The 21,891-nt window shown below is 42.3% G+C and overlaps 1 protein-coding gene across 2 annotated transcripts in view; it reads left to right on the top strand.

Annotated features, from left to right (window-relative positions):
* Positions 1-21,519, top strand: part of atosb (atos homolog b) — a 29,355-nt gene extending 7,836 nt beyond the window's left edge. Inside the window, exons 2-11 of one of the 2 annotated variants that reach the window (XM_074639148.1) lie at positions 5,254-5,430; positions 12,383-12,539; positions 12,793-13,006; positions 13,868-15,214; positions 16,930-16,988; positions 17,337-17,436; positions 18,524-18,682; positions 19,568-19,636; positions 19,958-20,163; positions 20,649-21,519. In XM_074639148.1, coding sequence (XP_074495249.1) covers positions 14,027-15,214; positions 16,930-16,988; positions 17,337-17,436; positions 18,524-18,682; positions 19,568-19,636; positions 19,958-20,163; positions 20,649-20,802 — 1,935 coding nt within the window. In that variant the 5' untranslated portion in view covers positions 5,254-5,430; positions 12,383-12,539; positions 12,793-13,006; positions 13,868-14,026 and the 3' untranslated portion in view covers positions 20,803-21,519. The remainder of the gene's footprint in view (positions 1-5,253; positions 5,431-12,382; positions 12,540-12,792; positions 13,007-13,867; positions 15,215-16,929; positions 16,989-17,336; positions 17,437-18,523; positions 18,683-19,567; positions 19,637-19,957; positions 20,164-20,648) is intronic. The other variant, XM_074639150.1, reaches the window with a different exon arrangement.
* The last annotated feature ends 372 nt before the right edge of the window (positions 21,520-21,891 follow it).

Below are 21,891 nucleotides of genomic sequence, written 5' to 3'. Positions count from 1 at the left end.
CAGTACCTGTGAGGGTTTCTAGACAATATTTGTCATTGTTTTGTGTTGTCAATTGATAAAATTATTAAATACTTGACAAATCTCCCTTTAAGGTACATTTTGAACAGATAATTATAAAAATTAACCATGGGCAATCTTGCGATTAATCGTGATTAAATATTTTAATCGATTGACAGCCCTACTAGTAACCAATCATCAGTCAGGTTGGCTGGTTAAATAGCGACAACATACCCTGGTTAGGTATTAGTGAGCAAAATAGCGAAGAAAGTGATGTTCTTTCTTTTCATTTCAGTGCCCAGATGGCAGGCTGGACTACATTCAGCCCCTACCAGCCTGAGTGGTGCAGCACCACCATGCTGTGCGAGTTCCCCAAGCATGAAAGGGAGAAAAGGAATTGATTTAAGCTGAAGGAAGATGGACAGAAAAAAAATACCCAAAGGCCAGGAGAAGGGGGGGCACACAGAGAGTGAGGTGAAAAGACAGGCAGCTGAATTCAGGGTGAAGGAGTGAGGGCTGAGAGGGAGCTAGAGAGAGAGATGGGGCTTTATATCCTGTCCTCCATGAATAGGCAACATATTTCTCTGGAACATTCCATCCTCTGAGCTGGCCCGGCCTGTCACCAAGACTCAGGGTGCCACACTCCTCCCCATCTCTGCATTTCTTCCCATTGCACTGTCTCTCTCTTTTCTTCTTGTACGTATCAACCATTACTTGATTGTGTCCTTCTCTTTCCTTTTACTCCCATCTTCCCGCAACAAAAGTGAGCCAACTGTAAAGGAAAGCTTTTCTGACCAGACACCAGAAAGCATCACAGAGTAGACCTCTACTCCTGCGAGTGGAAGTGTTTGATATTTCATAGAAAAAAGTAACAAAATCATGACATAACATTAGTGTTAGTTATAGATCAGTAGGTAAATATGTTAGAAAATAAAAGAAAGGAAGACTGGATCACACCAAACTTTAATTATCTGTGAGGAAATCCACTGATTACAAGATACTCAAAAGAAACATTTCCACACATGCAAAATCTAGTCAAGAAACGATTGCAGAAGTGAACAGAGAGGCACATCTGGTAATGGAAAAACAAACAAGTTATTTGAGGAACACTTTATTTGGACAGTCCAGTGTTTAAAATGGACTAACAAAAAAAGTCTGTGTTCAGTATTCAGCTGCATTGGCGTGGTTTAAACTTCACCCCAATCCTAAATTTAACCCTAACCCATATAGATGCCATTATATCAAGTGACACTTATCACTTGATAGTAAAGTTCAATACTTAAAGAAGCACGTCTCTTTTCAGCATTGTGATCTTATTCATCAACAGGCAGCTGGTTAAACACACCCTCCCAGAGAGAGTTCATCTCACCGGCTTGTTACAGTGCTCTTGAAATGTAAATATAAAGCAACCACTCCGAGTGGGAAACAACCTGCAGGAACTGGTCTGATCTGATAATGGTAAAGTTTTTGGGTGGGGTAATAGCAGTCAAACTGGCCTAGTCCTGTAGCCTGCAGGAAGAAAGCGGGATGTATAAGACACTCTTGCCTGCAGAGAAATAAGGGCTGAAATGTTGAAAATAGAAAGCAGTTAATGTTATTACCATGTGGTGACACATAATAACTGAGGCTGCTGAAAATAGAAAATGAAGACAAAATAGCATGTGCTGTATAAGTGAGACAGCCAGCACTTAAAACGGGAAGGTTGATATATTTATTTAATAAATGTTTTATAATGGCTTTAATTTATACTAAATGGGGCCAACAAGTTAATGATTGTCATTGTAAACATCAGCTTTCCTACAATATTACTGCCTAATTACAGCATACTAATGCACCTAAATGTTACAATAAAACCAAACACATTGCATCAGAGAATTCAAATGGATCTGAGCCAATAAGGCAACGCACCAGTGCTTCCCGTAGATATTAGCTGGGAAATTTGCCTCTGCACACCGGAGCTTTGTTGATATTCACTGTTTGGCTGCTCTCACCACTCACTCGGAGAGATGTACACCTCTTGACTTAAACACACATATAGGTCTCCTATGTGTACTACTGACACACTTTTGTACATGCCGATAGAAATGGACACCGACACACGCAGGGGTCCATGCCTCTTCAAACATGTCCAGTATTGCACAGACACCCCCCCCCCTTTCATACACTCAGAGACACACTTTCCTTTCCCACCCTTCCTCCACCTCCCTTCTTCCTCTCCTCCTTTTGTTCTCTCCCACCCCGAGAAGGAGGGTGAATTGGACCTTGTTTTCGATATTTCAAACTGGTTACTTTACACTGTGACTGAATGATTTACTCAAGGAAGTTTTGGGCTGGTAGAGTCCGATCGAAGCTCTTCAGTTTTTTAAGGATATGACCGATTAGTGCTGTTGGGTAAAACCCCCCAAAACACAGCTGGTGTCACTTTCAGAGGCCCAGAAAAACAAGGTACTGTATGAGAGTAGTGTGTTTATGTGTGTAACGCAGCGTTTCACATGCCCTGGATGAGAATCCAACCCCAACATCGTGATCTAGACATCAAAACAAACACTGCCAATGCTCTCAAGTCATGGACTGCATCAATGCATGTGTTTGATGGAATGTGAACAGTGTGTTTTCAATGCTTCTTTCTCCTCAGCTGCACTCAGCGTGCCCTTGAATGGAGGAGGGTCTTCAGTGATTAGACACACCCTTTTTTCCAAATATGGAAGGCAACATGGGCTCTTAAAGGGACAGAAGTGTGTTTGTGCATGCTGAAACACAAAATCCTACATAACAGTGCTGCTTGAGAGCAGAAAGTCCCCATTATCACAGTTTTTACAGGCTTCTTGCCTCATTTCAATCTGCCCCGAGTTTATCTTCCTCTGTCTATTTTGCAGTCTTGTGCCGTCTACCTCCCCCTCCCCTAAAAAAATGTTTTTGTAGTTTTATCCACCTGACAGGTGTGACAGATTTTGATGTAGCAAGGTAGTTTTCTTTATTCCATGATTATGAGAAACTGTATTTCTACATATTTTGTGATAACTCCACCTAATGTTAAGGTGCTAAAATGACATAACTATGCAGGTCATATCACTTAAAATAACCCCAAATCACATGTTAAACTTGAAGCGTTTTACAATCTGCACAACATACAACACCGTCTATACTTAGACCCTTAATTTGGGTTAAGGAAAAGCTCCAGAAAACTACATACATTGTCCTCTTCACCCTTCTGTATGAGGGAGATAACACAGCAAAGCAGCAGCAACTGGTTCTGGAAACAGATGGAAACTGAGCAGGAGATAGACGTAGATGAGGAGTCTGAGAAAGACAGTGACAGAAACATGTGAGACAAAGCTATTGATAGCTCTGTGTGTCTTTGCATCTCAACCAGCACAGATCTGATAACAAGTCAATCCTGGTTCCCTAAATAAGGGTAAAGCATAACCGGGTAGACGTGTGTTTGTGTCTGTAACAAAGCTGCGTGCTAAATATGTGTTCTTGACAGCTCCAAGTATGTTTTGTGCTCAGTGCTTTAGCTTGTGTAATCTCCGGCCACAATGTGTGTGTGTGTGTGTGTGTGTGTGTGTGTGTGTGTGTGTGTGTGGTGAGAGCGGGCACACAAGTGTGTGATGCACTTGCTCGCACACTGTGTGTACTTTAACCACATCAATCCGTTTGAAATAGTTCATGCCTCGTCAACATGCTGCTCCTTATTAGCTCACAGATGGCAAAATATACACACTCGCACACACAGCTGAGGGCTGCTGCTGGTACTCAGCTGATAAACTTTTTCACATGCACTTCATTCTCTATCTGTACTGTAGCAGCCGATAAGCCTTCTGCTTTTGTGCTGCGTACATACCACGCTACACACAGAGTGCCTTTTGTGTTAAAAAGACAGCAAAGGAAAGGGGAGGATGAATTGCATAGATGTTTGCGTCTGTATTCTCCGAGGCATTAACCTCCTTTATTAACTGTTGTTCTTTAACTAACAGACACACAACCACACTGTGGGGGGCTGGCACACTATGGGAAGAGATTACACAAGTTAAACACTGTACACAAAACATGCTTGTAGCTGTCAAACACACACACGGTTAGAGGAAAGTGCTCTTTGATCTCTACTCAGTGTTGCCAGATCTCGCGAGAGAAATGAGCAACCAGGTCTATAGAAACAAGCCCAAAAGAAGCAACTCTCCCCCAAAAAATAGACCAAAACAAGCGACCTTACCTACCACAATATGAGAGAGAGAGGCGGCCACTTGATCACTTCATATATATGTATGAATTTATTATGGATTGCATGCATTGGATTGCATTTTTGCGTCCATTTTTAGCTTATAACTTTACATTTTTCTCGTTATAAACTTAAAGTTCAACGTATCGTGTCATTTTTGCATTTACAAGATTGGATTTAGATCGGGGTTGTGTATGGATCCTGCAACAGGACAAACTAGACGGGTATAGAAGAGAGAGACAGGAGCTCAAATAAGCAACTACACTTTAGAAACAAGCCCAAAAAACCGCAACCCGCGACTACCAATATGTCTTAGCCACTTTTCAGGAAAACAAGCCCAAAGTCACTTATAATAAGCAGACTTGGCTACTCTGTCTCTACTTCTGTAGAACAGGCCAAGCAGGAGCAGGTGGGCGTGGTTTTGGTTCCCCACGCCTCCTCCCCCCCTTTCACTCCCTCGCCCCAGCCAATCACGACCTCAGCCACTACAGCTGACCCCCCTTTTCACTAACCAATCAGCTTTCAACGCTCCCTCCCCTCTTTCTTTCCCCTGTATGCCTTCACTGCTGAGTGAGCAAAGCACGCCTTGCTCTATCAGCTGAGAGGAAACGACAGAAAGAAAACACACAGAGAGAGAGAGAGAGAGCTGGTGGCGAGAAAGGGTTGAAAGGAGGGGCCTGTAGATAGAGGAAGAGAGGAGAGAGTGAGGGAGAGGAGGAATGGGAGGAGAGGAAAGGGGGAATGCTAGCATTTGCATTCAAGATATTTTGGAGGGGCGCGAATGAGAGAAAGGAAGAAAGAGGGCTAGGGGGGGAGCTTGAGAGAGAAAAGGAGAGGGAGGGAGATGGGTGAGGGGTGAGACTTGTTGATGGGTTTTCGATTTGTGTATGTGACTGAGGGTGGAGAGAGGTAGACAGGAAGAAAACAAAGTACAGAGAGAGAGAGAGGCAGAGCTAGTGCAGGCCTTCTCACAAAACAAGCAGAGGGAGGCAGAACAAGTTGACTGATCTCTGTCTTTCTCAACACCACCTATTCAGGAGGAAGGAAGCAAAGAGAGACAACAACCCGGAGAGTCGACAGAGAGAGAGAGAGCAGCTTGATCCTGTGGAAATAGAAACACAGCAGAGCAGAGTTACCCATCCAGCCACCAAACTAAACAGAAGGAAGAGAGACAGAGAGTGAGGAAGCGAGATAGACCCCATCTTTCTAAGAGGGTGAGTGCCACAAGTTCTCCTGCTGTTATAACGTTGCTCCTGTCATATTGTCAGCTGGGCTCGGGTGACTCAACGTCTCCTAAAATGGCCACATGAAAGGCATACAGACAGGCAGACCTACAGACAGAGTGAGGGAGGGAGAGACAGAAAGGGACCCCGTGTCAAACAGCATTCTCAGCAAATATGTCACTGAGCCAGCTTAGTTTAGACTCCCAAGCCTGAGTACTGGATGTGTGTTTGGTGCAACACTGTCTCGCTCAGGGGTTTATCAGATTCAGTCAACTTAAGCTGTCACTTTCTGCTCTTTCATCGCTGCTTCCTGTCTTCTGTCTTTGTCTGACACTCAAACACACTCTGACTCGTCTCTCTAACACACAGTCTGTTGTCATTCCATCCCCTTGTGACATCAGATTTCCAAACTCTAGATGACTCCTGTAATCTAATCAACAGGTGATTGTGTTTTTGTGTTGGAGAATGTGCACATATGTGTGTGTGTGTGTGTGTGTGTGTGTGTGTATGTATGTTTATCAGCCTCCAGGCACAGCACAGGCCTGGGAGTAGCACGGGCGGGGTTCTGCTGAAAGTTGATGAGACAATCGGGGCATTTGGGAGGCTCCTAACTTCACGCTGACGTTATCATACCTCTATGTTAAAGGCTGGGTGTAAAGGGTGGACTGAGGACACAAAGTGGACAGGGTGCAGCTAGAGACAAGACTGTTTACAAGAGGCCCATTCAAGATGAGTGTGTGTCATTGATTGAAAACAAGTAATTTCAATTAGCCTATAACAAGGTTGGAGAAGTAACCCCATCCAAAAGCCAAATGCTGACAAATGCCCCCTTCTCTCTTGTCGTTGTGTAAAAAGTTTGCGTGCTGACTAGGGCTGTAGACGTTAACGCGATAATAACGCTAAATCGTTTTAACGCTTCTAATTTCTTTAACGCATTAACGCAATCGATCTTTCAGAGGTTGTAACAGGCTCAGTTTTAAAGCTAGTGAAGATACTGGTATCATATGAAACTAGAAAACTAAGGAATCCATTAGTACCAACCATGTTATACCAGCTTGTCGGGAAGGAGGCTAAATAACATTACAAAGTTACACAAAATTTTGGCGAGGAAAACTGCCATGGCCATTTTCAAAGGGGTCCCTTGACCTCTGACCTCAAGATATGTGAATGACAAAGGGTTCTATGGGTACCCACGAGTCTCCCCTTTACAGACATGCCCACTTTATGATAATCACATGCAGTTTGGGGCAAGTCAGCACACTGACACACTGACAGCTGTTGTTGCCTGTTGATTTGAGAATATTTTTTATGCTAAATGCAGTACCTGTGAGGGTTTCTGGACAATATTTGTCATTGTTTTCTGTTGTCAATTGATTTCCAATAATAAATATATACATACATTTGCATAAAGCAGAATATTTGCCCACTCCCATGTTGATAAGAGTATCAAATGCTTGACAAATCTCCCTTTAAGGTACATTTTGAATGGATAAAAAATGTGTGATTAATTTGCGATAAATCACGATTCACCATGTACAATCATGCGATTAATCACGATTAAATATTTTAATCGAGAGTGTGTGTGTGTGTGTTTGTGTGTTTGTGTGTGTGTGTGTGTGTACACAGGCCTGTAGCATCTAGGTGTTGTGATGAATGTACACAGGCCAAATGTCAGGGTTATTTTCTGAAGATAGGTGCTGGCTGTGACCTCTGCCCCCTTCAACTTTATACATTTCACTGAGAGCTGGTTTTAGAGGTCAGAGCCTTTGCCATACCTCCTGGTGAAAAGTTTGTGAATACTTTTGTGTGTGTGTGTGTATGTGTTTCACCCCACACATGTGCAACTTTTTAAAGTTTACAGGGAGAAACAGGGTCTTAAGTGTATTATTGTCTGTTTTGCAGATGTTTTTGCTTAACATACTGACGCTCCAATTACTGATGAGTGTAGTCTAACAAGCTCTTAATTGGCTGTTCAGTGGAACTAACCCAGTGTGTGTGCAAATCATTTGCCACGTGTAGATCAGCACCTTGTTTGACTTTATGTTAGTTTTTTACCACCACGCCTAACACCACCTCTCTCATGATGATGAAATTAAACGCATCTGGGCTTCCTGATGTGCTTCAAGTCATCTGACCTGAGACCGTTGACCTTTGACCTAATGACCACAGCTGCCTTTGGCCTAAAGGAACACCCAGACTTGCACATATTTCAACAGCAGCTAAATATCCTCCTTGAAGGGCTTGACCATCTCCTGAACAAAATGTCTAAGCTCCACAACAGGCATGTGTCAAGTCAGAGGTATTGAACCCTTTGACCTCAGTCCTTATACACGACTGTGAGTAAGAGTGCTGTGCTAGTGGTTCTTGATGCTGTTGCTTCAGTTGGAATGCCCTTGTGACCTTTACTTAGTTTTAGCTTTAGTTTTATTGATGGTTTTAATGGAAACAAGCAGTTAATAAATACATGTATTGTTGTCCTTTAGCTTACTTCTTTTGGAAAATCACTTCCCATTTCAATGTTTCTGTAAGCTTGACTCTATTCTCATTTTGATCCAGATCTAGGCCTGGGCCAAGGCAAACTGTTCCACTTTAAAATGCATTTTGTCTTGGTCAAGCCCAAGCAGCCTCTATTATTGTTTTTCACCTTTTTTCTCATTTGTCTTTGTTTCACCCACACACGCATTGTATTTCAGAAGCAGGTTTATTTGCCAAGTACATATATACAAGGAATTTGACTCTGGTTTTATGCATCTCTCTCAATGTACTTACACAGAAATAGAAGTAACAGCTAGGAACAAGGACAACAAAGCTGGACAAAGGAGGAAAGAATAGTCAGGATTGTTATGTATGCAAGCAGTGAACAAATAGGTCTATATATATAAATAAAAAGCACCAATACAATAAGAATAAAATAAGAAATAAAACGTCTATATACAAGTCAAGTGTTCTGTAAGTGTAGACAATACAAATGGACTGGATGATTATGTGCAGTATGTACATGTTTACATGTCTATATACTGTATGTAGAGACTTTAAATTGTATTAATCATATGCAGACTATACAGAGGACGGTCCTGGTGGCTCAAATGTTTTTTTGTTGTTTTTTTAAACTGAAGAGGTTCACTGGTATTCACAGGGGGTTGCCATACATCTTAATTTTTAGGCTGTGTGCTAACAAGTCTCAGACCTGCTGATTTATGTACTATAGCCATGAACACTGTTCAAGAACACTGAGTTGACCCTGATGCTGGGGAGCTCTAGCTGCTCCTGCTGTATTTATACCTTCCTCAAGGTCTTTGGCTGGGCTGTACTCTCTCTCCCTCTCTGTCAATTTCAGTTCAGTATGCTTTATTAGCACAAGTGTAACAAAGGCAATATTGCAAAAGCATCAAGCAATAATGAGATTTAAAAAGAAAAAGGTACATTCATGAAATGATGAAAATAGCAGAAAACAATGAACACTTGCTCTGTTTGTCTGCGTCTCTGTCTCTGTCTGGGTGTTTCCCTCTTGTCAGGCATTTCTCATTCCTTTGTCTGTCATCTCACCATTTCTAATCTCGCACTGTCTCTTTTTGAATAATTACTTGCTGGTCCATTTCCAGAGATGCTGCAGATTCTGCAGATGTTACATCGAGATAGCACTTGGCCTGCCAATGATGTGTGAAATCTTCCTGCTTCATGTCAGCAGCGTTCAGTCAAAAAACATGTTTTAATGTTTTTATGTAAGAATAAACTGTTTTGTTTAGTCATGTTGGTGAAATCGGTTCACTGAAGTTGCAAAAAGGGGGTTTGCATTAGTTTTATATACTATTACAGGTGCGGTACAAGTATGAACAGGTCATGTGCATTTTACACACATCAGATTGTACAAGTAGATTAGATGTGAATATGGGAACATTGTCTCTGAGGGAAAGTGTGAGTGTATTAAAACCACTACAATGTTCAGCGATGCAGTAACAGCGTTCTTAAATTCTCCAGTCGGAGCTGGCACACATGCCCAGCAACCTGAAGCCTTTCTTGGGGAGAAGCCAGAGTTTGTTCCCTCCTCTGTTGGTTCCTGGATCAAGCCTGAAAAGGGCTGGGTAGCCTCTGCCAGCCTCCGGCTCAGCTAGTTCAAAACAAGGTCAGAAATCAAGTGGGAACTAGCACAGAGCCTTTGGGTTCTCCCAGTGAGCTATGACATAGGCGATGACTATAAATAATCATTGCTGACTCCTCTCCCATTCTTTCCCCATCCCCCACCCCGTGGCTGCCCCTGGGTGCTCGCTGTGGAGACTCCACCTGTCTTCAGGGAGGTGATTCCTTGTATTGTGTTGATTGAACTCATTATACAGTATACAAGTCATGCTGCTTATCTGTTGTTATTTGACTTGGTAATTCCTGTTTGACTGGGGCAGTTCTGGTTTGGCCGAGCGTCCCCCACTCCGAGAGACATCAGCAAAACAATCTGGTTTACAGCATTGTCTTCCAAATGTCCTGGCTTGGTCAGCAGCAGTTGATATATGACCCTTGAGTGTTTTCAGAACTTGTAGCGATACTGTCTTGTTCCCTCCTCTTCATATTAGCCTAATTCCAGCCAAAAACAATGAGATATAGGAGTTGCAATTTCATGGCGCTTAGGCTATGAATGTTAGAATCTAGCAGGTCTATTTTGTGAATGTATGTGTGACTGCATAGGGACCATATGTCATGTGAGTAATTACTTTACTCCTGACATTGTCTCCACGTGATTCTGATTGTTTGCAGGGATAGGAAAGCGTCTTACCTGATGATACACCCTTATACTGCAGTTAATCAGGTTATAATGTATAGCGGAGAGGTTTCAGTCTCTCTCTATTTCTCCTCTAATGTCCCTCTGTCTGGATCCCTCCCATTCTTGTGTCATCTTTGACAGATGATCCCTTCCTTCTTGTTAAAGTTGAAGAACGTATTGTCCCGAATGAATGGAGAATTTGTTTTGGAAAAAGATATGAAACACAATACATGCTCATATAAGCACTATTTTTCCGCCAAGTCATTTAAACATTGGCTGCAGGTCACCTAGAGTGCAGCTAGTAATACTTGCCTAGTTTGATTATTACATATTTTTATAGCAATTTGGGGATTTTATTCAACATCCCTTGTGGTTTCACCAGTGGATACATTTCAATCTGGTGGAAAATACCAATGAACAACTCTCGTTCTCCCTTTCCTCACCAGTTTTTTCTTTCCTCTTGCTTGATATTTAGCTCTATGTCATCACTTCTGTGTACGTGATGGATCCAGTCATGGTGATTCAAAAGGAAATACTAGAAAGTGAAGTAACTGGTTGCTGTAATGTACTGTAGGTCTAAATAGGAACCGACTGTAATTCTCTTCTTTACTGATTGATGTGAATGTCACATCTTGGCTATTTTCAAAACTCCTCCAGTTTTCACATTTTACATTCCAGTGAATGATGAAATGTGTAAGCAGGTCAATGAAATTATTATTTTTGCCTGCTTTGGGTTAACAGAACATAGGCCTTTGTCACAGTGTGTTGAAATGTTTGGCTGGCTGTACACACCTCATGGAGGACAGCCATTTTGATAGATATTTTCTTGGTGGAGCATCTTTAGACGGGCTCCCCCAGTACCCCCCCACCATCCACCACCCTCCTCTCTCTCTCTCTCTCTCTCTCTCTCTCTCTCTCTCTCTCTCTCTCTCTCTCTCTCTCTCTCTCTCTAGCCCTGCTTCTCTTTCTCCCTCTTTGTGGCCAAGCACAAAGGAGCCGTTATCCTTGGGCTACTGGTTGCCACGGCGACGGCTCACTGTGACTCTCTCCCCCCCCCCCCCCCTTTTCTCCACATTCCCAAGTTCTGGTCCAAGTGGGTCGGCCTGCTTCACTTGGCCTAGCACCATTTACTGCCAGTCTAGAACTGGAAATATCAACTCTCTGTTCCACGACTCGCTCCTCCATGTTTGATCCTCAACCCAAAGTGTTTGGGTTTCTGTACTTAAAAGGAAAACATAAAACAGAATGAGTGTAATGTTTCTCCCTCAGTTGACTTGTTGAGTACTTACTGTATATGATACGGAGATTGATTATTTGATTGATTTGTCTTTTGTGTTGTTCTTCCCAAGTTCATTAACAGGCTTAGATATTGACTTCCTAACTTGCCGTGTTTGCACAATGCGTGTGCCTTTGTCTACTACAGTGTATGTCTGTTCAAGTATGCACAGGTATGATGACGTATATGAGTTTCTGTGACTCTCTTTGGTATAATTTTGAACATGTATATCATAGGTTTTTCAAAGTTAACGCGTTAACGCAAATTTGTTTTAATGCCACTAATTTCTTTAACTCATTAACACAACTTGAGATTTTTAGGTCGTAGCGGGCTCAGTTAAGGAATCCATTAGTACCAAACATGTCATACTAGCCTGTCGCAAAGGAGGCTAAATAACGCTCCAATCTTGCGCTAAATTTTGGGGAGGAAAAACAGTCATGGTCATTTTCAAAGGGATCCCTTGAACTTTGACCTCAAGATATTTAAATGAAAATGGGTACCCACGAGTCAGCTGTTGTTGCCTGTTGGGCTTGAGTTTGGCATGTTATGATTTGAGCATATCTTTGATGCTAAATGCAGTACCTGTGAGAGTTTCTGGACAATATTTGTCATTGTTTTGTGTTGTTAATTGATTTCCAATAAAAAACTATTTGCATAAAGCAGCATATTTGTCCACTCCCATGTTGATAAGAGTATTAAATACTTGACAAATCTCCCTTTAAGGTACATTCCAACAGATACAAAATGTGTGATTAATTTGCGATTAAATATTTTAATTGATTGACAGCCCTGGTACTTCATTATATCTGTTGAGTGTGTTTTCAGGATGAATAGTCACATCTTAATGACAGTTAGTGGTAAAGTAAAATTAACTGACTGATTTGATTTGTTTCTTTATCTTTCCATCTCTTCAGGGACTCTGGGTGGAATGACCCTGTCATGACGCCACAGACCTGCCACACCCCACGCCCAGCCAACCACAGAGGGAGCCCCAATAGAGTTATTTCCAATTCCAGTTCAGAGACATTTCCTCTCAAGAGCCTCTTGCATCACTGACACACCACCCCTCTGGTAAGCTTTAACAAACTAAATGCATTTGATGTGTATTGACCAACTGGTTGCATGACCAAGTTGCTTGTAACTTCTAATGATAATGAAAACTTTTTTTATTCTTGGAAATGCACCCAAATGTGTTCGACAATGCAATGATGCATTATATATAATCGCGCTGTAGTAACTTCAAATCATAAACTATAATATCTATCATGATTTTAGTTGATTGTATTTAATTTTTTCACCGACAAACCTCTTTATTTCTCCTCAGGTTGTAGCTTCCGTGCCCGCCTCATTCACTCCTGCTTCCTGTGGAGTCGTCACTGTTTCCTGACTACCTATCTTGGGATGTTGGCGTCGTTTCGTGGCAGCTGCCATGGAGATAAATGGATTCTTTTAGTAGACCATTTTAGACACAACCTCCAGATGTTGTGCCAGATGCAGGTTGGCCACACGGGCAGAATTAGACAAGGACAGGCACAGAGGTGAGATGCTGATCTCGGGCATTGTCTCAATATGTTATTCAATTACACAGGAGTCAAATTAGGCTTATGCCTTGTTTAAATTGAATTATGTATAGTGGCTCATTAATTCAATTACAGAGCTGTGGTTTCATATTGTTTTAAATCCGAAAGGTCCTGAGTGGTGTTAAGATTTTATGTTCAACTGTCTATAAATATAAGGACCTGATTTCTCCTCTGCTTTTGTGGCAAGAATATTTTTCAGGGTAGAAAAAGGTTTATTACATACACCTTGTTCAGATAACACCATGACAAGTCATTGCATCATTATTGCAATTTAAGTGTCAGGCAGTGTGTCATAACCAACAGTCAGAGGCAAACTATTCCTTTGCAGTCACAATAAAGAAAGCAGCAAAAAGGGATTCAGCACCCCGGCTTTAACTATTTTTTTTATCATGTAGTCCTGAATTTCTTCTGAGGTTAAAAATAGGATGGGACACCTGTTTGAAGTGAGTGTCATCATCAAGCATGTACCAGATACCACATGTGTGTCTATGGCAGTCAGTCAGTACTCTGCTATGTGGAGAACTGTAAAAGATAAGAAAACCTTCATACCAAATGAGATGCGTTAATTCTATTGAAAGATGTAGCAAACTTTGCCACGTGTGATGCAACAAAAATATTATCAGAACCCAAAGCTCCAGAATTACAGATATCATTAGTTCTCACATCATTGTTGACAGCTTAGAAAGGCTCAGTGCGTTCTTGTCCTTTTGAATTTTAGCATGCTATTTCATGTTTTCCATTACTCATACAGTCTTTCATTGTTAAATGCTTTATTGAAATGTATCCTGAATAGTAATGTTGTATTTCTCTTCCTCTCAGGTGCTGTGCGGCTCAGCTTCCTAATTCACACAGTTTGACAACATCACAGCAGGAAGTATAGGACTTCCTATTCCTGTGGAACATCTTACTCTGCCTCCTGGCACTTGAGAGGACCTACTTGACTCTGTTGCAAGTTAGTCAAGACTCTTATCCTTAACCATGCGGCACATTCACGTTGAGTTAGCCCACAAAAAGGCTCCATTAGAGCTTCCAGGCCAGGAGGGGGACCTGCCTCCACCTACAGCCCCAACACCGGGTCTAGACCCTGGTGTCAGACCGGGGGCGCCCAGGCGCTTTGGCCAGGAGGAGTTGCGGCTCCAAAAGGTCTACCAGCTCTCCATTTTCTCCCAGTTGGGGGGATTTTCTACCTCCACAGAAACCCACACTGACACCCAACCGAGGCCTGTCCGGTTGGGCGTGAAAAGGGGGCTCGAGGAGCCACAGTTGACTCATAAGCGCCCCCACCTGGGGGACTTCTCAGACACTGAGGCGTTAGAGGAAGGGGTGCTGTGTGGGCCAGCCCCAGCTCAAGGTGTTGGGATGGGGTTAACTATGGGCCCTGGTGGGCCTAGTTCTGTATACTCTTGCACACAGATGGAGCACAGAGACTCTGAGGGGGGACTGTCACCAAGGTCTCCGCCCCTCTCCCCAAGCCACAACCCCTCCCGACGCCCAACTCAGCACAATCATGACAGGCCCATTCCTGATGTGTTTGCTCCACTCTCACCTAAATCACCCCCAATGTGTGACCCACATGGACATCTCTCTGAGCAGGGCCATTCCCTCGGTGGCTCAGCTAGGACTGAGCAACCTAACGGGGGCCACACACCCTCCTACTCACTAGGTAGTCCTGCAAATGAGAGCTGCAGTAACGGCTCATCTGGGGGCCAGCCCAGCCCCCACTTGTATGAAATGTCCACGTATGAGACTCCCAACCCTGCCAGTCCCACCAGCCCTCCAGGCCCTTTCTCCCCCCCACACCACACAGAGCTGCAGGAGCCAGGGGAGGCCACCGAATGGGAAGTTGGACTTGAATCTTCTCCACCTGAGCGAAGTGCCACCCAGGCTGCCTCCTCATCCTCTAATGGTCTGGCTTCCTGGGAGAAAACTCCCAGCAGTAACGGCCACCGTCTATCCTCCGGAGGCCACTGGCCAGCCAAAAAGAGGCTGCTGTCGCCTACCGACACAGGGGAGTCGTGCTCAGAAGATGAGGGACCCTCCACATCCAAGAGAAGCAGGCTGTCATTGCTGGCTCCAGGACTTGGCCCGACCTCATGTCGCAGCACTGATGCTAAAGCTGCCCCTTACTGGAACCACCTGCTGCCCTCTTCATGGGACCGGCCTAAGGTCAGCACACTCACACACTTCTGTCTTGGAAATGTTCTTTTAAGTAATTTACCAAAACAACTGCAACAGCCTATTAGTTCCAACTACTGTAACATTACTATTAATAGCTAACGTTAGCTGTTATGCAACTTAACTGTAATTACAGGAAAATATCACCCATGGTGTACGAGTACCTACTTCACTTCAAGTTAGCTTAACACACCACGTACAGTTGCAAACTGAGAAGTTGCAGTAAAAAAACAACACAGAATTGAACCTTTCTCAGTACATTTGGTGACAGAAATGCAGTTCGCTCTGAGCAAGTGTAAATAGTTTACAAAATATTCCTTTGATCGTAATATTAGTCATATCATAAAGTACTTGAAGGAAGCAAATTAGAGTTGAGGAAAAACTGTTTTCTTTTTTTAATGACCAGATGATACAGTTTCCCAACCCTAATTAACTACCACTAGAAAGAAGCTGCAGGTGATTTTACGGCAGCATACATTAAGAAACAGCATGTGCACATTTGCATGCAAATACCATGCTTTTAGACCAAAAACATTAAGACCACGCTATGCGGAGGCTTCTAAAACTTTGAATACAGAATAAGGAATAGCCGTTCAAAGTCGGCGGTTGATGGCGAGACATCTGTGAGCCTTTGACAGTCCTTGGAACGGAGGCTGAGGCATAAATAAAGAGAAACTAAAAGAACGAGTAAATGTGAAAGAATGAAGTGATGGCCGGCTCATTATCACGCCGTGCTGGAACAGGCTGAGTAGCTCCAGAATAAAGCCCATTGAGGGAGCGTCCATTGTTCCCCCCCATGAGTGTACTGTGTCTCTCACACACACGCACACACATAAACACACAGACACACGCACACATGTACATACGTCCTGCTTAAAAATGGTTCTGGAAGTGAATTGGCCATTTTTGAACATTGGGAGGCCAGAAAGAGCTTTGAGTGTGCGTGTTTGTGGGATGGGAGTGTGCTAATGGGGCACAATAGGGTTCACTAGTTAGGTTTCATACAGTGGTGGGCTCATTGTGACTAGAGGTGTTTAGAGTATGTGTGAGGGAAGCACAGGGAGAAACAGGTGTAAGAAAGACTCAAGGACACAAATCAGGACTAGAAAGGAAGAGTTAAAGAAAAGGAGCAAGGCTAAACTGTCACAGTCGATATTTCAGTTAATAAAGGAGATATTTAAGAGACACAGAAAAGCGTAGACGGGAGGATATTCTAAAATGCCGTCCGTGGTTTTGATCGAGTGTGACGATGAGACGACAAGCTGACAAAGAGCTCCGAGCTCTATAGAGAGCCAGTGTGACCAAGGGTTGGCTAATACCAATAAGCTAACCATGAGTGAAAGGTTTGCTGTGAGCAAATGGCTCGCAGGAAGCATAGGTCTGGCTAGGGACGAGTCATCTGACAGTTGGGTGGCCTTTACGATGAACGGCAGCCTGGAAATGGGGAATGTTTATGCGTGTGATGCAACATCCAAAAGTCAGTGCTCAGTAAGTAAGAAGACACCTGAAATACACAATTACACCTATAAATTACTCTCACGGGAACACAGAAACACTAACACACGCCCATTTAATCTTTATTTTCTCAAGCAAGTTTGTTTTTTGATTTAATTTGTTTGTGAATAGATAAGGTCTGACTTAATTAGGATATTAATTGAGAAAAACAACTCATAATTTCCTGTTTTTTTTGTCCTCTCTTTGTTCAGACCGCCACAGACTGCACAAGATCAGGGAGACGGCTAAAAAGTGGGCTGCGGCTGAAAAGGTGAGTTCTCCATCATATTTCCAACAAAGTTATATCATTTAATTACAAATAGTTACATAAAAAACACAAGGTTTCTAAAAAGGGATTAAGAGAAGAGTATTTAAACTTCAGCAGGTGCATGTTTAGAGTTTAAGACATGCACACGTGTGTATGGATCAGCTCAATGTCAGTTAGATTGACTGCAGCAAAGTCAACAGAGGGAAAAAAGGTGGTAGTTAATGTAGGTTGTGTGTTATTCTGAATTAAAGTTTGAGGCAAGTGACACGTTGGTTGAGACAAAATGAGTGTAATCTTAACCACCACTAACCACCGGTGTGTTTTGTGTGTTTTTGTGGTCATATTATTCAGTCGGCAGCTGCGCAGTGGCAGACACACAGACACCGGCCGCTCCACACGTTCCAGTTGGCCCTCATCTTCTATCAGCAGATCTCTACTTGGCAACTTTGAGGTACAATTTTTAAACATTGTTTTAATAACTTCAGAAGGTAACTGCAGGTCAAAGATGGCGCTGGTGTCCATGGCGTATTGACAGATGCGGCTGCAAACACAAACCTTAACCAAACCCAACCTAAACCCATTCCAAGTGGAGAGTCTTGGTTCTTCCATGACCACACACACTTTGTGGCCACCTGTACAATCTAATGCAATTCAATACAACAGCTCAGCCATAAACTCTACCTTTATGAAGTTTATAATCTTCAGTTTTTGTTGACATTGTCAGAAATGTGTAAATTCAATTATATGCTTATTATTAGTTAAAGGTGGTGTTGCACTGAACTACATTATACTGAGAGGTGTTCTCATTCACATACATGAGGGGAGCAGAATATCAGAAACACCTCTCAATATAATACAGTGCAACACCACTACTAATCATGATCTCAAAGCTAAAACATATACATGAATTAACAATAACATTAACTCTCCGTGTCAAAAAAGCACTTTTAAGTTATTTCAGTCTTGTTATTGGGACATTTTTGGAATGCTTAGAAATTGTGTCTGTTCCGATGTACAGGATATGTCAGAGTTTTATTTGCAAATTTACAATTTACATGAAAATGATAATGGAAAGTAATGTGTAGTGAGAGGGCAAAAAGTACATTATTCATTACATTTCAATTATCAATTATAAAACACTTTTTAGGACTTTTATGGACAATTTTAACCATTTTCATAATAGGTTGCATAATATTCGTTTGCATTAAAATAAGGTAAAACACATAACAATATAATAATGGTGGTCCCAGATTTAATGCTTTCAAAATATCCTGCTCTTGGCTCACACTGTTGTTGGCCTGCAGATGCATACTTTATTACTGTGTTGAACACTGCTTTGGTTTTAATTAAAATGAAATATTTATGTATTTAGTTTTTATGGATTTCACAGTCCAAGGGTGTATTTCAGATTTCTTGGCCAAACTTGACTCAGGGTGCAACAGTAAATGCTTAAGCCATTAATGAATACCAAGTTTTACAATATAAAGAGTTTTAAAAGGCTCCTGTTAACTCTCTTCTCTCTCTCGTGTGTGGTCCAGGAGTCCATACTGAAGGGACGATTCTCCCCGTCAGGCCAGATTGAAGGCTTTACAGCAGAGATCGGTGCCAGCGGCTCATATTGCCCACAGCACGTCACCCTGCCGGTGCAGGTTACGTACTACGACATCTCAGAGCACAGTGCGCCCTCACCCTTCCTGGTAAGTCTGTGTGTGTGTGGTTGTGTGCCCGTTTAGTCAAGCACAAACAATAAACCAAACAATAACCAACACTGTTTATTGCACGTGGCAGGTAGTGTGTTTGCTAGTATGAAAATAATAGACTCATTGAAAGAAAAACGATGCAAAATTAGAGATCAGAACAACTCGCCAAAACAATAACAGATACAGAATTGGCTTCAACAAGGTTGATGTTGGCTTGCTTCAAAACCAGATGTAAAAAATATGTGGCATGTTTTTCCTTTCCTGCATATATCGTTAAGCCTTTTGTCCGTCCACATCAGCACTGAATACTATATATTCTATATATTCATCACACACATAGTTTCACAATATAACATAAGATCAACAAGTGCTTAGCAAGCTAGTACCAACATTAATGTGTGGACAACTTAAGTCCTGCTTACAAGAAGTCCTGTGTCTGCTGTTACACTGGACCATTTGGAAACCAGCTGTTTTCACTTTCTTAGCTTCGTGCCTCATATTGCATTTGATTTGCTGTGGATAAATGTGGCATTCAACATTATATGACTCCCTGTGTAGCCGCCTTTGTAACAACAGCATGATGTAGTTATTTTAGCATTAGTCCGCTTTCATGTAGGATTTTTTTATATGTGTTTAGTGGATTTGATGAGGAATTGGTTTTACATGCATAACATATACAGATGTGTTTCACTTACTATTGTAATACTGCTGCCACGCTGCTGCTGCTCCCTAAAAGTTTCATTATGGCCGTTTCTTCTATAAGTAGATGTAGATTTTGATCCTGATGTAGAAGTTCACAGCTTTTAAAATGTACCAAAGAGTTATTTCGTCGTTACAGTGATTGAGGACATGTATTCAGTGCCGTGTCTCTCTCCCTCACAGGGGGTGATCTCCCTTGAGCCTCTTGGAAAGAAAGGATACAGCATACCCAAAGCAGGGACCATTCAAGTGGTAAGTTTATCTTTTCTTTCATCCAAAATAACCTCATGTACTCTTAATTTAAAGAGGACCGATTATGCTTATTTTCAGGTGCATACTTGTATTTTGGGTTTCTACTAGAACATCTTTACATGCTTTTAAATGTTCAAAAAATACTTTATTTTTCTCATACCGGCTGTGCTGCAGCACCTCTTTTCACCCTCTCTCTGAATCGCTCTGTTTGACCTCATGGAAAAAGCACAAAAGCATAATAGGTTCTTTTTAAAACCACTGCCAGCGGTCTTATTTTTTGGCTGTTTGAAATGCTGACTTTGGTCTGACATCTGTTCTCAGACCTTATTTAATCCCAACAAAACTGTGGTGAAGATGTTCCTGGTGACCTACAACTTCGGCGACATGCCCGTTAATCACATGACCTTCCTGCGCCACCGGATCTTCTTGATGCCCGTCGAGGAGGGGGTCGAGGGTAAAGGCGAGGCATCTCCAGGGGGCGTAGTCGTAGACAGGAAGAAGATTCTCTGCTACCTGATACATCTCAGGTATGAGTGAGGTTTCAGCCGTATGTGTATATTTATTATTGGAAATCAATTAACAACACAAAACAATGACAAATATTCTCCAGAAACCCTCACAGGTACTGCATTTAGCATAACAAATATGCTCAAATCATAACATGGCAAACTCAAGCCCAAGCAACAACAGCTGTCAGTGTGTCAGTGTGCTGACTTGACTATGACTTGCCCCAAACTGCATGTGATTATCATAAAGTGGGCATGTCTGTAAAGGGGAGATTCGTGTGTATCCATAGAACCCATTTTCATTCACATATCTTAAGGTCAGAGGTCATGGGACCCTTTTGAAAATGGCCATGCCAGTTTTTCCTTGTGAAAATTTAGCTTAAGTTTGGAGCATAATTTAGAAACTAAAAACTATTCTTGAGCACTCGCAGTAATTTTCCAGGTTTAAGTAGAGTTAGAAAAAAGCGTTTTTTCTAACACATTCTTTTTGGTTCTGACTTTCACAGATTCCAGAGCTCCAAATCTGGGAAGATCTACTTGCACAATGATATCCGGCTGCTATTCTCCCGCAAATCCATCGAAGTGGACACAGGGATCCCTTATGAGCTGAAATCTTTCACCGAGGTGCCAAGAAACCCTAAATACTCCCCCCGCGTGTGACCCCGGCTTGACCCTCCCCGACGCCAATGCAGCCCCTCCTGTGCTTCCTAAAGAGGAGGGAGGGAAACAGACAGACTGCTAGAATGATGGACACAAAACTTGATGAGACACGCCACATGCACACGAGCCACACGTGCACATATGATACGGTGTGGGTCGTTGTAAAAGTCCCCCTTTTATGCAATTATTCTCCATTGAAAGAACAGACAGTCAAAAGAAATTGGTGATAAAACAAATGTCACTCAACCAAACACGGCATTCCTTGTATCTTCCATTCACTGAAAATATGAAAAAATAATAGTCTCAGATCAGTTCAGCATGTATGCAGTCAAAAGCAAGACTTTTACAACGCCTTCATCTGTACAAAAAATAATTGCACAAACACTGACACGCACTCCAAAACAGACAAGACTCACGCACAGCACATACTACACACGTCACAGCTGAAACACTTCTGGTGGTGACTCTCTGAGTTCAGTGTTAACATGCATGCCTTGTGACTTAAACACCTGGATTTTCCTCTAGTGCCGTATCACACTGTCCTTCACTCTGCCTGCAGCTCCAACCGCCTCATCGGACCAGTCGTTTCCAAATCATTGGATTTGACAAACAATAAGCACATCCCTGATTGTGGGGTGACGATAATGATTACCCCACCTCCCCCACTTTTCACACACACTTCCTGACCAGCAGAGAGGAGATGAGCAGAGACACAAACACTAGTGAAAGGCTGAAATGGAGTCAGCCATCTTGATCGGATGTCTTATCATTTAACACATGATAAAAAAACACCACACTGACATGATTTGACCAAACTCAGGACAGGTGTTGAAGAATACATTTCTTACCATTTCACCTATCATGGTACAGACCGCTGTGTACACTTCAAGCCAGGAGGGTCATACCATGTCATGAAAAACAGGGGAATCCAGTTCATTCTATGTAGCCAGACTGAGGGACACTGTGCTGTTTTCTTTTTTTAAATTTTTCTTCTTTTTTTTTTAGACTCTGTTCGGAGCAGTCTGATGTTGGAGCAGAAAATGAAAAAAACAAACAAGCTGTAGTATTTTTAATTTATGTTTTCGCAAA

The sequence above is a fragment of the Sebastes fasciatus genome, chromosome 6, assembly GCF_043250625.1.
Source record: "Sebastes fasciatus isolate fSebFas1 chromosome 6, fSebFas1.pri, whole genome shotgun sequence".
Taxonomy (NCBI): Eukaryota; Metazoa; Chordata; class Actinopteri; order Perciformes; family Sebastidae; genus Sebastes; species Sebastes fasciatus.
This window is presented reverse-complemented; position numbering and strand designations above follow the sequence as displayed.